Here is a 15,523-nt window from a genome sequence, read left to right as displayed (position 1 = left end):
GGTTTTAATTATGTCCCTGCATGCTTGGTAATAATAATGCAAAGGAATGCCGCTGCCAAATTGTGATGGATGTATGTGTCCAAATATGAACATGAACACACATTTGACTCTCGCATGTGCCACCACTGCTGTGGTTTGCACACTAGATTGTAAAATAACACATATAGAGGAAGAGAATGTATACCGTACTATCTACATATGTGAATTTGCTACAGGAACCAGAGCTTTTTCTGTTCATGTTAATTCTGTGAAGTGCTTGTAAAGCAGTCGGTAACACGCACACACGCATAGTAAAACACATGCCACAAGATTGTATTGACTTGAAAGCAGAAGTAACACTTCACGTCCCCTGTGTACTGTACTCAAAAGAGGAGAAGTGGACATGACAAGATGTTGATGATGATGTATCTTCCTGTGAGTTTCAAGTGTGTATGTGGAGACTGCGTGGGAGAGATAGATGGTGATAGATATAAATATATAAAAAGAGCTCGACTTTGAAGCGCTGGCAACAAACAGACTTTCAACAACAGCTTTCCATTAGCAGGGTTATTATTATATGTTGCTGTGCTGAAGTGTGTAGTGCGAGTGTTAAAACTCTGGTCTGGTAAATGTTGCAGAAAAAAAGGTTTTTTTAACAAATATGTGAGATACTGGCCTTGCAGTCCTTTTTTCTCAGACCTTAACTTTAGTCTCTTAACAAAATGGCATGCTATTTCCTCATAGCTATTGCTGTTTCCTGCCGTTTCAGCCAGGAGTGGTGTTGCAAATATAGGTCTAGTTAATGTGCTTGTGTGTGTTTGCTACATGCTACATCCTAATCTTTCCAGGGTAAGCTTAAAATGAATAGACACTGTGGGGAAATAACCTTGTTTACCACATTGCCAAAGGTGCATGAGAATATCAATACTACTCCCATGTCAGTGTGGTAGATCTTGAGATATAGCCAGCAGATGGTAAGCTTAGCTTTGCATAATGACCAAAAACAGGAGCAAACAGCTGGCCCGGTTCAAAATGAAATCGGCACATTTTAAAGCGTCCTAATTAACATGCTGTTTCTCATTTGTTCAAATAGTCATGAACACAGCTTCAAGTTGTTGACCTTGTGATTCGATTTTTGTATGTATTCACCGAAATAAACACAACATGTAAATTAGAAAGCTTTGGAAGTGCAGGTAGGCAGATTGTTTGTTTTTTAAACAGAGCCAGGCTAACATTATCTTCCTGTTTTCAATCCCGATGCTAAGCTAAGCTAAGCAAAGATTCTTCAGCCTTATTTAACGGAGAGCTGGGACAGTCGTATCACTGCTCTCATCTAACTCTTGGTGAGAAAGTGAATAAATGTATTTCCCAAAATGTCAAACTGCTCCGTTAATGAGGTCATATTTCCACAGCTACAGATGATAAATGCCATCAATGTGATATTTAGAGCTGAAATTCAACCCTTAAATTTTCACCTGCGAGACTTCCCCCGAAGACAAAATCAATATCCACTTTGGATAATTTGGGCTTGTAGGAAAATGAATATCATTGGAGCCTAACACACATTTTAAATTATTCCTGCCTGAGTTAATGGATCTTTCAAAGGTTAATAATCCTGTCTGTGGTACAAGAGTGGAGTCATCTTAAGTTAAAGATTACATTCTGTTTGATGGTGCATGCAGCTGCCTAACTTACAGCTTTTCTCTTTAACCATCACTTATTTTCATCTTTTGTGTGTTTGTGTGTGTTGGGTTTCAGGCTGGACCACTAGATCTTCTAAAGGTCTCCCTGCTGTGGCAGATGTGGAATTAAAGCACCATGTTGGAGCCTCCGGAGCCCAGCCAGGAGATTGCGGAGTGGCTGTCCACCCTCCGCCTGTCCCAGTATCACCTATGTTTCCAGCAGGGAGGATACCAAACACTGGGAGACTGCAAGGACCTCACAGAGGAAGGCCTCCTGGGGCTTAGAGTGTTTCCAACGGGCCATCGGAGGCGCATCCTCCGCAGTTTGGAAGCGCTGGGAGTGAAGCGTCACAGCGGCGGAGAGGACGAGGGGGAGGAACAGGAAGGGGAGAATGGGAAGCCGGTGCCACATCCGAGGCATATATTTAAGTACAAAAAGAGGGGGAATTCATGTCAGCATCATCATCAGCCGAAGGAGAGGATGGATTACGAACCGGAGGGGAGTCAGACTTTGCCTCCCGGGGCGGGACTGGGAACAGAAATGGAGGAGGGGTACATCCGCCCTCCTCTACCAGCCCCGCGTAATCCCCAGAACATCCAAACTTCCGTTTCTTCACACGCAAGCATCCCTCCGTCTGTGTCCTCCAGTAGCAGCAGCGAGTCCATCTGCATTTCAGAGACGCCTTCCGACTGGGAAATCGGCTCGGAGGACCCCTCGCTGTCTAGCACAGACTCCGCCCCCTGCTCTGCCGAGCTCCCCTACCCGGCGCCGAACGAGGACCATGGAAGTTTTCTGGGTGAAATGGTGGAAAACTCGATCTATGAGGCCGGCAGCTTTAAGGTTCCCGCAGGTCCACGGCTCACACGCTCCTACAGGCTGAGGCACCGGCCCGTTCCTGAAATCCCACAACAGAACATGTTACCATTTCAGGACAGGTAAAGGCCTGTTTAAGTTAATTAAAATGATTTGCTCATCACAATTCCTCCTGAGGTTTAGTTAGGGGACATAGTTTGAGAAAAAAAAAAAAAGCTTTTCAATGAGAAATTGATACCACTCATATCTGTAATGGTAAACATGAAACTACTACTAGCTCCTAGTTTGTCTCTGTCCAAAAAAGTCCATGACCAGCAGCTATAATGCTCACTAATTTACATGTTAATTTCATCTGCACAAAAAGAAACACAATTGCTTCACATTATTAATTTATTTATCTGGGACTACATTAATTAATATCAACGTGATTAAAAGAAGTGCAAATTCATTTGCAGTCCCCGGGCAGGTTGGTGTTATAACAGAAGGCAGGCAAAATTGTATAAAAGCATAAAAGAGGGATACAGCAAATGAATAATGACAGTACGTGTCAGTTTAGCTGCTTCCCCTCTTTGTGGTCTCTCGGTGCTATACATAAAAACATCTGTGTATATTATTTTGGCAGTAAGTCTCGATGTGTTGTCTTTCTGTGCTGTGTTTGGGAGGACAAGAGACCACATATTCTAGTATCTCTGAACCACAGCACAATTTAGAAGTGTTCATACATTTAAAACATCACAGGTAAAAAGGATGTGGTGACCATGGTGTGATACGAAGTTTGTCTCCTGCCAAATGTGTTTTTTGTTGTTGTTGAGAGTAGGTGATAATTTTATGGGCAGTCTGGAGCACTGAAGAGAAGAGAAAACCAGCACCCTCCAATCAGCTCCTTTTAACTTTTTATTGTAGGACAGGCAGGCAGGACAGACGTTTCGACCGAAGTCTTTTTCAATGTCAGTCAATGTCAGTCTGGAGCACTGCACATCACTACTGAGACAGTGCAAGTAAATTTTTCACCTATTCTGTGTGTGCAACCAGTAATTTTGACCTTGGCTAAGCGAACAATGGATGCATACTTTCTCCCTGGTAACCCTAAGTACCAGAGGCAAATCCTGATTTAGAGGACCATGAGGATCATCATCAGTATTTATCAGTAACAATGTGAAATGAATATTTGCTTTGCAAGTCCAATTAGCCTACAGTGTGCAGCATTTTCTGCAGTTGTGCTTAAAAAAAAGGTTAGTCTGGACCCATGACGTGTTGTGTTTACAAGACATTAAAGTTGGGTGCTGTAGCTAGCAGGTTAGCATGCTAACTTTAGTAGAAGAAAAGAGGTTTTAGAAATGGAAACAAACAAAAAAAAAGAGTCAAATAGCTGTTGCCTTTCTGTTGGAGCAATTCTTGGAGGCTCATGGGAAATGTATTGTGAAAACACTTTGCTTTCCGAAAATCCTTGTAGTCCCTTTAATTGCAATGTAATCAACATCACGATATTCCTATGTGCAGCTTTCAAATTGCAGGAGCTGCAATATTTTTTGATACAAGTCAAATATTGTGTTCTTATAGAGAAGCCCTGTCCAACCAATCATTTTTCCAACAAAAATAACATGATCAAGCAAAAAATAAGCATTGACACTGCAATCCCAGTAGCATGACAATATCTGCCCCTATTGTTCAGCCCCACATTTCTCACTGTGTGGACATGAGGGCAATTACCTTTGGACACAGTCTGTTCCTTCCTGTTTCCAGACCTTATTGTAAGCAGTTTTAACTTCCAGATTTAGCCTCAAATTTATTGTAAGATATGATATGAAGTGATATTCCTGGTGATGGTTGATTTTCTCTATCTCATTCAGCAAGAAAGTGAATAAGCATATCTCTTCTCTCAATGAGAGCTCATCACACAGGTTAGCACAGCAAGGTGAAGAGCACCTGTAGAAATCCACTTGTATGCTGCCATTGGCACGCATGATTTTATATTTTTTCTTTGTATTCAGATTTACACGATGGAGAACCCAAGGCAACTAATGTTATATTCAGTTCCTCCATCCCACATACATTACTATACATTGTTGTGCTTTTGAACTAACTGTGAGGTCTCTATTGTGAAGGCCTCTAACGTGTGAGCCGGTATTACAGTACCTCCCCCCCTCCTCCACCCCCACCCATGTGCTGTACTGGTTCCAACTCACTGATTTCTCCTTCCTCCACAGGAGCACACCACCGGCGCAAACAGCCAGCCCTGAACACCTAACTGGCTCCGAAGGTCCCACCGGTGCAAACGGCATACAGAAAGGTACACAGTCTTTTCAGCTGCGCCCGCTTCATCTCTGCCATGAATATTTCATTCAGCAGTAGAGTCAGCAGTGCTGTTGTTTGCCCGGATGAAAGAGGGGAGAAAAGATGAGGGTAGTGCGTAGGTGGGGGGTGGAGGGGGTGTCGTGGGAAAGTGGCGCTGCCCTTGTTTCAAGCGTTCCATCTCACAGGGAATATGCCTCCTCACATCTTGTCCCTCAGCAAGACCCTAGTGTGTATTCCTGTCGCCCGGCTCGCCAAAAGTTTTTCAGAAGTTGTTTAACTTTGCTAACAACACACGCTCTTGTAGTACAACTAGAACAAATATGTTTTGAATTTTGCCTCCTCCCCAGTTGTATTTACCGGGCTTAGTCGACCCTCGTGCCTCATCTGATGAGATACTACGTGAGCTGCGTGCTGTGCCGAGCTAGACGCGTTCTCCGAGGATTACGCAACGCCATTCTGTGACCACCATAGTCTTTATGGATGTGTGGTAAACATGTCAGTCTCTTACAGATGATATCTGACCATGTTGTGACATTATCTCATGCTGTGGATTCAACAGATTCATCTCCCCTCACACTTTTTTTTTTGGGCCTCCCCTTTTCGTTCTTGTTCCGAGTTCCTTCACCGCCGCGGTCTCTCGGCAGGCCTTGTTTTGCCGACTTTTTCTCTGTACGGAACAAGACAGGGAGTGAGACTATAGAGAGAAAAAGGCAAGGCAAGTGAAGTAGGTTGGGAGGAAGGAAGAGGAGATGGATGCAAAACAGGCTGAGAGACGGAGGAAGAGAGGGAGGCGAGGCGGTCCCAGAGCAGGGAGACGGGGAGCTCGACTCGCAAGTTAAATCTCCCTTCACAGCGAGGTCTAGCATTTTTACCCGAGCATATTTGAAGAGTTTATTTCCAAGATGAGATCCACAACTTTAAGAAAATGTGCACTATAGTCTCGCACAATGATTGTTGTATTCAATCAAAAAACCTGCTACTGGCGGCTGGCAGAATTTTAATTAACACCCTCACACATCCTCTCATAAATAAGTTTCTTTCACAAGAAAAATCTCATTGCAGAAACAGGTTTCAGTGTATTGCTTCTTCAGCAGCTTTAGCAACGCAGCGGGCCTGGTAGAATATTCAATTATTAAAGCACTTTTACCTCGCAGTGCCTTTGATCATAGTGGCATACATTTATTAAGTGACACACTTCGTAGGTACACTACAGTGTACACTAAAGTTAGAAATGTATGTGTGGTGTGGTTGTTTCTGTGTCGTTTATGCAATGATGGCTGGCATGACCTTTGTCACACACACACACACACACACACACACACACACACACACACACACACACACACACACACACACACACACACACACACACGCACGCACACACACACACACACACACACACACACACACACACTCTCACACCACGTGGGCAGCGGAACTTAAAGTGCCAACCTCAGTAGCCAGAGGAAAATACAAGTCTCAGTTGTGAAAGTAAATGTTCTTTTTTTTAAACGTACAGGTCATTCGAAGCCATACTGTCTGTTTTAGTCCAATATGTCCTTAAAGGGACATTGTGTAACTTCTCCTGTTATCTATTCACGAAAATCGATTATTTCGTTCAAAAGTATGTTTTTCATTAATCAGTAATCACCCCCATCAACAAACTGAAGTGTTCCGATAAGCTCTGAATTTGCTGTTCATATCATTCATATCTACATGGAGTGGGTAAGCTCAGTGCTGGCTGCCATGTCGTTTCGCCATGTTTTTACGTTCAGTGGCAGCGTGACGGTAGGAAACCACGGCTCAGGTCGAGGTGGCGTCAGTGAAAAGTCACCGCGGTAACGCAGTGAGGAGGAATGGAGCGTTACACTGATGCTGTATTCACAACATATTGTCACGTGTGACAGACCACTTGCTTACATAGAGGCTTGTTTATGCTGTTACGTGCAGCGGCTGTCGTCCGTCTGCTGTCTGCCCAATTTCACGTGAATGCAGCATGAAAAATACGATTGAGTTGCTTGCGATCTACAACCGCAACGCTAGATGGGAGTAATTCCTACACAATGTACCTTTAATGATGAATGGTATGACAAAAAAAGACCAAATGTAACCCTTTTCACCTTCACTGATGTGAGTATTTTTCATATTTTTTCAGTTGTACATTAGCATTGATACAGAAACTGACTGAAAATCATGGTAACATGCAGCTTTACAGTACATGCCAGTGCTTATCAGATTAGCCAGGCGAGCGGCAGAGAAAACTTCAGCATTGTCTTTGCAAATAAACACACACTGACCTCCAGTTGGCGTAATAAAGTCTCATTACCTCCAACATTAATCACAGTCTTACTGTATGTTTTATCCTTAGCCAACAGGTTTCTATATGACAGAGTGGGCTGGCTAACTACAGTACAATAGCTCAAAATCTGTGTATAAACTACATTTGTTCAGCTGCAAACCTGATATACTAGTGAAAAAAGTAGTTAAGCAACATGAAAAATATGATAATAACAACAATTACTGTCAACATCATTATTATTATTATCATCATTTGAAAATTTTCTTTACTTGAACTTTTCACTGTTAGATTTCAGAAATTGCACATTTTTTCTAATTTGAATTCAGTCGGTGGCAGCTTTGTGTTCTCCATGCTCACAGTGGGAGAGACACAGATCAGTGATTAGAAACAAACTGACCTGTGACTCCCGGACTTAAAAGCAAGGGATGCCTCATTCAGAACAAAATCAATCTCTCCTCTGCAACTCCGGGGCTGATGGTTACATTTAGGTCGTTCCGCAGACCGCGACACCAGAGCGAGCCGGGGTCGTGAGCAGATAAAGGAAGCAAAGCGGCGTGGTTCGACCGAGAAGAAACAAAGGCGGACTCCGGAGATGGAGTCGGTGAGGGAAGAATAGAAGAGAATCAGACAGGAATTGAGTACAGTGGCGTCCTGTGGCCCTAGGAGAGAATCGCGAGCGGCCCGAAGGTCAGCTGATAGATGATGATTGATGGTTGCCATCTGCCCGGCGAGCCCCGTCTGCAGCGAGAGGGAGCGGCCTCTGTGTTGCGGCGGATTCTATCATCAAATAAACTGACCCCTTCATAAAGTGTACCAAGTCTGGTATATGCCCTTCGTGCCCTTCTGTAATGGCCCCGCATTGTTGTGTGATTGTGTGTCTATAAAGCTTTAAAAAGCAGTACATTCACCACGGTAAAGGTGCGAGTGTGAGACTCCGGCTCATCTGACCGGCCATCCTTTTTTTATGTCTCGGTTTCTCTCAAGGCATCTTCATGTGTCGGAGGTATATTTCGATCTTTGTGCACCGCTGTCTGTCCCCCCCCCCCCCCCCCTCCTCTCGCCGGTGTCTATGTTGTGTGTGTCTGGCCCCCGTGGCGGTGTCTTCTGGCCCTCACAAACCTCAGGAGAGGGTGGTGTCATTTTTCACCGAGACAGGCAGGAGCCCACGCAGGGTGGCCCCGGGTCTCCAGACTAATAGTGTCTGGCCAAAGTCTCTCTCTCCGCTCTGCCGCTTCTTCTTCGTCGTCTTCTTCTGTGCGTCTTCCCCTCGTCCAGGAGCCAAGACGGAGAACTGGCCTTGGAAGAGACTCAGTTGGTTTTTAAAGGGGTAGTTCAATATTTTGGCAAATTGGCCCATTGCCATAATCCCTATAGTCATAGCAGTAGGTTTGTTACCTTTATTTGTCGGTGCAAGCTATTTTTAGAACAGCGGAGCAGAGCTGCGAGCTGCTCAGAGCTATACGGTGGGATTCTTGGTTTCCCTCATCAAATACTGTACACAATCCAACAACTCCAAAACACTCTGGTGGACAAGTTGTGACCTGCACAATCACCAAGCTATGAGATAATAACAGAACGTTACAAGACGGAGTTGTTTTCGAGGTAAATACACTGCTTGCCAAATAACTGTCCCTGAAGGCAACGCGCATCAGTGGTTTTGCATGAATTCACCTCTAAAGCAACTCTGTCTTGTAACGTTTCGTTATTATCATAGCGTTGTGAATGTGCAGGTCACAACTTGTCCACCAGAGCGTTTTGGAGTTGTTGGATTGTGTATTTGATGAGTTTGATGAGGGAAACCAAGAAATCCCATTAGCCTCTCAGTGTTTCCCCCAGAAAATTTGTTAGTTAAGGTGGTGTCTGTCCTGTCGGCGGGGGGGGGGGCGGCGAATATCGCTCCTTTTTTTTTTTTTTTAAGACGTTAGTTTAGGCGGCAGCTCTTTGTTAACAGGAAAGCGCTGCGGGAAACACTGGCCTCTGTAGCGTAGCTCTGAGCAGCACACGGCTCTGCTCCGCCGTTCTAAAAATAGCTTGCGCCAACAAATAAAGGTAACAAACCTACTGTACTAGCGATTATGGCAATGGGCCAATTTGCCAAAATGTTGAACTATCCCTTTAAGACAGACTTGCGGAGAATCGCACTCCTAGTTGTGGCGTGGAAAAGGGCCAAGTGAAGAGAGATAGGGCATGCTAAAACCAAATTTAATTGGTTTACTGCATGCATGGATCGAAGGTTGACACATTTATTTAGATCAATGACCAAAGGGCAGTAGTGATTTCAGATTCAACCGGAACAATCCTGTTAAGCTCCTTACTCTTCAAGCATCACGTTCAGGCCTCCACAAGGTTCATCACAATAACCACCATTGTTGTCTGTCTCTGTGTCCTTTTTCTAGGTCCACCTCAAACGCCCATCGCTCCCTACGGGGAAACGTTCCTGTTCCACAGCCCTGAATGCGGCGCGGTAAGACACACACCACACATACTCCCACTAGTGGACAGCGCGTAGCAAAAGAGGAACAGGACATTTCTCAGATCTTCAACACTTATCGGCCGTGTTTCAGCCACAGCCTGCACATAACAGCAGACTTCCCTCTCACTGTTAATATTGTCACGCAAAAAACAGAGTGGAAAATGTACTGGTTTCACTTTGCCCTCCCTGAGGTTAATAGAAATGTCACCAAGCCACTAAAGTTAACATAGCTGAGTGCAGCAACAAGATAACAGTGTCTGACTGAAAGATGGACACTTTTTTTTCTCCATCTGATGCTAATCTCTCTCTTTTCTGTGTTCTATAGGACCAAGGTGGTAAAGAAGGTTTACAGAAGGGGTTTAAGGACATAATAAAGCAGAAGAAGCACAGGTATGGTGTTTTAATGGACTGTCCCATCCTACGCACTGGGAAAAAACAGAAATTCACATGTTCAAAAAAGAGAACTACTGACCAATAATGATGGTGTTCAGTGTTGTACTTTCAGTGTAACATTGCATACAATAAAATGTTATGACTGTTTAGTAGCCCTACGTATGTGTAAGTGCACATGCGTTCCAAAAGTAGGACAACAACAACCAACAATGTGCTTTTGGTTTTCACCACTTTTGAAGCTCCATCCGCTGAATCATTTCATCTCCACACAGTTTGGTTTGACGCCTTTAACGGTCAGTATTCAGATGTGGTGTTGGCAGCACAAAGATGGGTCAGGCCTTGAGCTCCACTGAACATAATACAAGTAAAAGTAGTGGAGGTGATCTGAGGGGAGTATTCATGATGCATATACTGCCTTTAGTAGTGTGATATTTAGGTGAGAGAAGAGTTAGGTTAGGTGTGAAGATTAGCAAGACTCTCACTTCCTTACACTCTTAATAGCTTAGCGGAAACTCAGTTCAAAATCACACTGACTTAATAATAATAATACTAATTTACATGTTGCATCTTGATTATTAAATATGGGCACAAGAGAAAATGTGGTTACAATGGTTACATTATGAACTGCAACAAATAACCACACAGCAGTTGTTCTCTGTGGTGAGCTGCTCAGCTACTTCGTGGAAGTGTGTTTTAGCAGAATGTGGAACTACAGTAACTAATGGTAACTGTACTGCAATGGGCATAGATTACATAAGAATGCAGTTAACCAAAACGAACATCGAAGAACTTCTGTAATGACGTTCATAATCTTTAGTATTTGTCTTTAGAGTAGTGTTTTTCAACCTTGGGGTCGGGACCCCATGTGGGGTCGCCTGAAATTCAAATGGGGTCGCCTGACATGTCTAGTAATTGATAAAAAAAAAAGAAGAAATTACTGATGAAAAACTTTTAAAACTAATTATTGTTACAATTAAAAACACCACAATCTTAAACAACTGTATTCTATACTTTCACTTTCTCAAATATAAATCGAGTTCAAATAAAATGCAGCATATAGAAATATCTGAGCTGGCACATCTTGATTGACAGCTGCAGTCACGTGATTCGCCAGAAATTTGTGATGTCAAAATGGGGTCAAAAAGGTTGGGAACCACTGCTTTAGAGGATGTAATGAGTTCTAATGCGTACCTAATAGTAAATAATGAGTAAGCATCCAGCCACACCTCCCAGTGACACTACTTAAATCCCCCAACTCTTCTTCTTCCTGCCATCTATTCATGAATCCTAACATCAGTTTTACATGAGTAGATGTATGTTTTTTCGCCATCTAACGCGTTATGTCATCTGTTCTCGTACAGAAAAAAGTTACCAAAGCAGAAAGAGTCAAAGGAAAAAGATCCCCCACCGGTTCCATCTCTCCCAGACCCCTACAAAGACGAGTACTCGACAGTGGACGAGTGCGTCAGCATTTTGCCGCGAGCCATCACGGACCAAAGTTTCACCCCGGCCCCTGAAACTCTTGCTGTCGGTCCAGCTGCCTCCGGCCCTAAGGATGGATCCTTGATCATGGTGGAGTGTGACCTCTACTCGGAGCCTGCAGAAGCCCTGGGGGGCGGGAGCGGGAACGCATTGCCCGATATTTCTCCATACGCATGCTTCTATGGAGCCCCCAAACACCAGGTGCTCAAAGTGGGCTGGCTGGACAAACTGTCGCCTCAAGGGTGAGTTCCAGCGCTGCCTCGGATCGGGAAATGTGATTCAAGATTCAGCTCAGATTATGAGACGTTAGAAATTCCTTCTTTATCTGATGTAACGCTACGCAGGCCTGCATGAAATCCTCACGACCGCCAGTTTTTAATGCAGCTCCACACTTGCGTAGAGATTGACGATCATAAAATATTAATTTTCTATTAATATCAGTGCATGTTCTCACTCGGGTTTAGTGTACAACCTCTCGCCCCAAACAGCTTAAAATACACTTCTTACCACTGCCTGTTAAGTGGCTGAGAACCACAGCGCTACAACCACTGCTTCCTGTTTCCACGCAGACGGTTTCCATTCTGCACACTCCCACCCCTTGTCACCTCACCTCCCCTGTGTGTCTTCTGATCTATCTTTTGATTATTTAAAACTGATAAATGGTATTAGATGCAGAAGCCCAGAGGAGGATCTTTCTATAGCGAACAGCAGTATCGGAAAGATCGGGGAGAAAAAAAAAGGAAGCGGAGAAATAACACTGTGCAGCTGAGACGCACGGCGCTATATTGTTCATTATTTCGCTGTAGTTGGGAAAGAAAATATAGTTTTGCCAGGAAGGCCAGAGTCTCTAGGTGCTGTGTGTTTCACCGTAGCTTGAAGCCAGAGCTATCAATCACCAGCTTCCTTTTTCATATTCTCCTTCGCCTCTTCATTTGCATAGGTTTGGCAAACTGCCCTAGGGCTGTTGAATATTCAATCTGAAAGTATCCATTTGTTTTGATTATGCTAATTGGCAGCTGTTGATACAACTCTTGACATTAATGAATCAGTGGCACTCTTAATGAAATATGAGTACCTGTTCAGAGCAGATTTGGTTACTGGCCTACTGTGTTGACACTTGATCTGTTCTTATATCCTTTTTTTCCCTCTTTTTCTTCTTCTTTTTTTTTTTTTTTTTTTTTTTACAGTTCCGTAACTTATTGCTCTGAAATCTGACTTTGTTTTGAGCCAGATGGATTCAACTTGGGGGTTCATGTCACATTTTCACATCAACTTTTCACCTTTTTTTTTTTCTTCAGAAAATGTGTTTTCCAAAGGAGGTGGGTGCGATTCGACGGTGAGAGTTTGGCCTACTACAACAATGACAAGGTGGGTACAAAAAAACAAAACACAAAACAGCACATACTTGCGAATACTCCCAGAAGCCTTTTTTTTTAACGCACAAATGTTCGCACTTCACCCTCCCCCTTTCGGTTGCTGACACACTCTCAGCCTCCGCGCGCCAATCTCATCCCTCCGTCACAGAAATCTACACCACGAGCAGCCGAGCCAAGTTTCCTAAGTGTTCCCTTCTCTCTCTCCTCTTTCCTCCTCCTCCTCCTCCTCCTCCTCCTCCTCCTCCTCCTCCTCCCCTCTCATTGTCATCATCATCATCATTAGCTTGGCAGGCTAAAGAATGGGAGCAAGGACAGAGCGACATTACGCCACGCATGACGGGCCAGCGCTCTCTGTGCCCGCCCAGCCATACAGTAAAGTACATTGATGTTGGCACCTGACCAGATATCAGAGAGAGAAAGAAAGAAAGAGATGGGGCCAGAGAGCGCACCCTCCTCTCTGCTTTTGCCTCCCTCAGCATTTCTCCCTCCCCGTACCTCTCTTCATACTCCCTCTGTCTTGACAGTCGAGCTTGAAATTTCGCTTAGCATCGTCCGCCTCATCATCAGAGCAGGCGGAGGGAGGGAGGGAGGGATGAGAGGGAGAAGGAGTTGGGGCAGGACGAGAGTACGGGGGCTGAGAGAGCAGAAACTGGAGAGGGAGATGCGAGCAAGATGGCAGTTTAACCTTCACTTGTTCCCATCTGTTGTTTTCAAGTCGGGGACCTTCTTTTGATCTGCACCGACACTTATAAACTGGTCCGGGAGAAAAAAAAGAAAACAGTGCTCATCAACTGAGCCAATCAAGCAAAAACTGACTGAATATTTTTGAAATTTCACTAAAAGAAATTCTTTGTGTGACCACGTTCTGTCCTTTTTTGAACCACCGAGCCGTTTTTTGAAAACTTTTTTTAATTGACGCCTTCGTTAATGAGTCGTGTAATCCATTACAGCACATATCAAGTCTGCACCGTTCTTTTTTTCCTCCAATATTATGTTATTGCTGTGAGGTAGGGGTCTGACATCTTTCAAATTTAGTGCCAATGCAATGTCTTGCGACTCGCGTTATCATTCCAATTAAATGTGACAATGGATTTCCGGCAGTCTGCCTCTTGGTTGGAACCGGCTCCCTGGGGCGCGATACGGCAGGTGCCACAGCTTGAATGCGAAAGAAGAGTTTCCGTTTCAATTTTTTTTTTTTTTGCGAAACGCTGCTTTTGTCGAACAGTCTGGGAAAAAACCCCACCTCATTTGAATGTATGAATTCTTTTGCAACTTTGCGTTTTTCAGTTAATGAGACAGTACCCACTGATTGCATAGATTTCTGTCTTTTTTAATGTCCAGTGCAAAGTGTTTTAAATAATTTTCACTCAGTATCCTCACTGCAATAATGTGGTGCAAGGAAACCGCTAAACTGAAAAGATATATCTTAATGTTTTTCCGACTTGGATGAGGAAATATCTAATTACAGAGAAGGTAAAATGAAAATGCCAACTTTTGATAGTCGACAAGTATCGAGGTCTTCTGCAGACTCCAGTCAGGTTCCTCTTAAACGGCACTACAGTATTACTCAACAATGCTGTAACACTGACAAAAATAGGCACAGTAGTAGAAGCAGATCATTTATTATGATCAATTACACAACTCAAGTATGTGTCACAACTCTTTATTGAATTTTCCCTAAACAGAAGTAAGTAGCTTCCACAAAATAGATTAAATCCTAGAAAACAGGATGAGCAGAATTATAAAGTCTGCACAGTTTCTATTAAAAGACAACATTTAATGCTTGGATCTTTTGTTTTCCTGCGAATCTTATGAGGCCGCAACCTAGCCGACATAATGTGCTTTACCTTCATCTTCTCGTTAATGACCGTTGGATGTATCTCGCGCTCTGAACAAAACACATTTTTCGGCGTGTTTGTGTGTGTGTGTGTGTGAGCTGTGACCTCGGCGCCCCCCTCCCAGGGCCGGCTTGTTTTCGCTGCAGCAGCATTGCACAACATCACAATCAATGATGTGGGACCTGTCTGAAGCCTGCTCGTTAATCACATACTAATTATAGCCCTCCATGCTCTCCTGCTCGCTCTGTCTGTCTCTCCCTCTCCCTTCCCCCCACCTCGTTTTTTCTCTTTCCATTGTATTTGTTGCTTTATTTATCAGGACACGCTCGGTTGCCAGCAGAGCGGCAATCGGCAGGGAGGCCAGCGAGTCAGCACTTTACAGTCCCGTGTCACTGTTGGCGTAGGCACGACACTTTTTTTGGAAAGATGAAAGTTTTGCTTTGCTGGGGGATTGTTGTTTAGACTTTTTTAAAGTCATCCTGCCAATGTGACTCTCCCCCTCAGAGGGCTTCATCATGTTTCGGGTGAACGAAGAGGTCGAACACAATCTCTCTGTCATCTCCCCTGGTTTATGTGGCCAGCTGAGGCCTCGTTGCCACCCCGCGTGCCACCCGGTGCCACCTCCGCAGGGCGAGCGCCGGCGGTAGAGCAGAGGAAGATTGCGAGGAAGTCTCTCACCGCCGCTTTGTGTCGGAAATTGAAATATGAGTCGGTGGCTCGCTTTCACTCACAGCGCAGACATGTGTTTGGTGTGTTTTTGTGTGTATGTGTGTGACTAGAAAAAATTGCCGCTTACACTACATCACCTTTTTGTGTCTCCTATTTTGTCATGTTGACACGGGGGATCGGAATCTACACAGCTGATCTCGGAGGAGTTGTAGTGATTACAACA

The 15,523-nt window shown here is 44.1% G+C and overlaps 1 protein-coding gene across 1 annotated transcript in view; it reads left to right on the top strand.

Moving 5' to 3' along the window:
* Positions 1–1,797: 1,797 nt before the first annotated feature.
* Positions 1,798–15,523, top strand: part of arap2 (ArfGAP with RhoGAP domain, ankyrin repeat and PH domain 2) — a gene marked incomplete at its 5' end in the record, with an annotated part of 124,155 nt that continues 110,429 nt past the window's right edge. The window contains 6 exons of the mRNA XM_083992981.1: positions 1,798–2,597; positions 4,683–4,765; positions 9,466–9,533; positions 9,868–9,932; positions 11,297–11,659; positions 12,716–12,785. Of these exons, the coding sequence (XP_083849107.1) occupies positions 1,798–2,597; positions 4,683–4,765; positions 9,466–9,533; positions 9,868–9,932; positions 11,297–11,659; positions 12,716–12,785 (1,449 nt within the window). The remainder of the gene's footprint in view (positions 2,598–4,682; positions 4,766–9,465; positions 9,534–9,867; positions 9,933–11,296; positions 11,660–12,715; positions 12,786–15,523) is intronic.

Source organism: Trachurus trachurus (assembly GCF_905171665.1).
Source record: "Trachurus trachurus genome assembly, chromosome: 18".
In the NCBI taxonomy this organism is placed as follows: Eukaryota; Metazoa; Chordata; class Actinopteri; order Carangiformes; family Carangidae; genus Trachurus; species Trachurus trachurus.
This window is presented reverse-complemented; position numbering and strand designations above follow the sequence as displayed.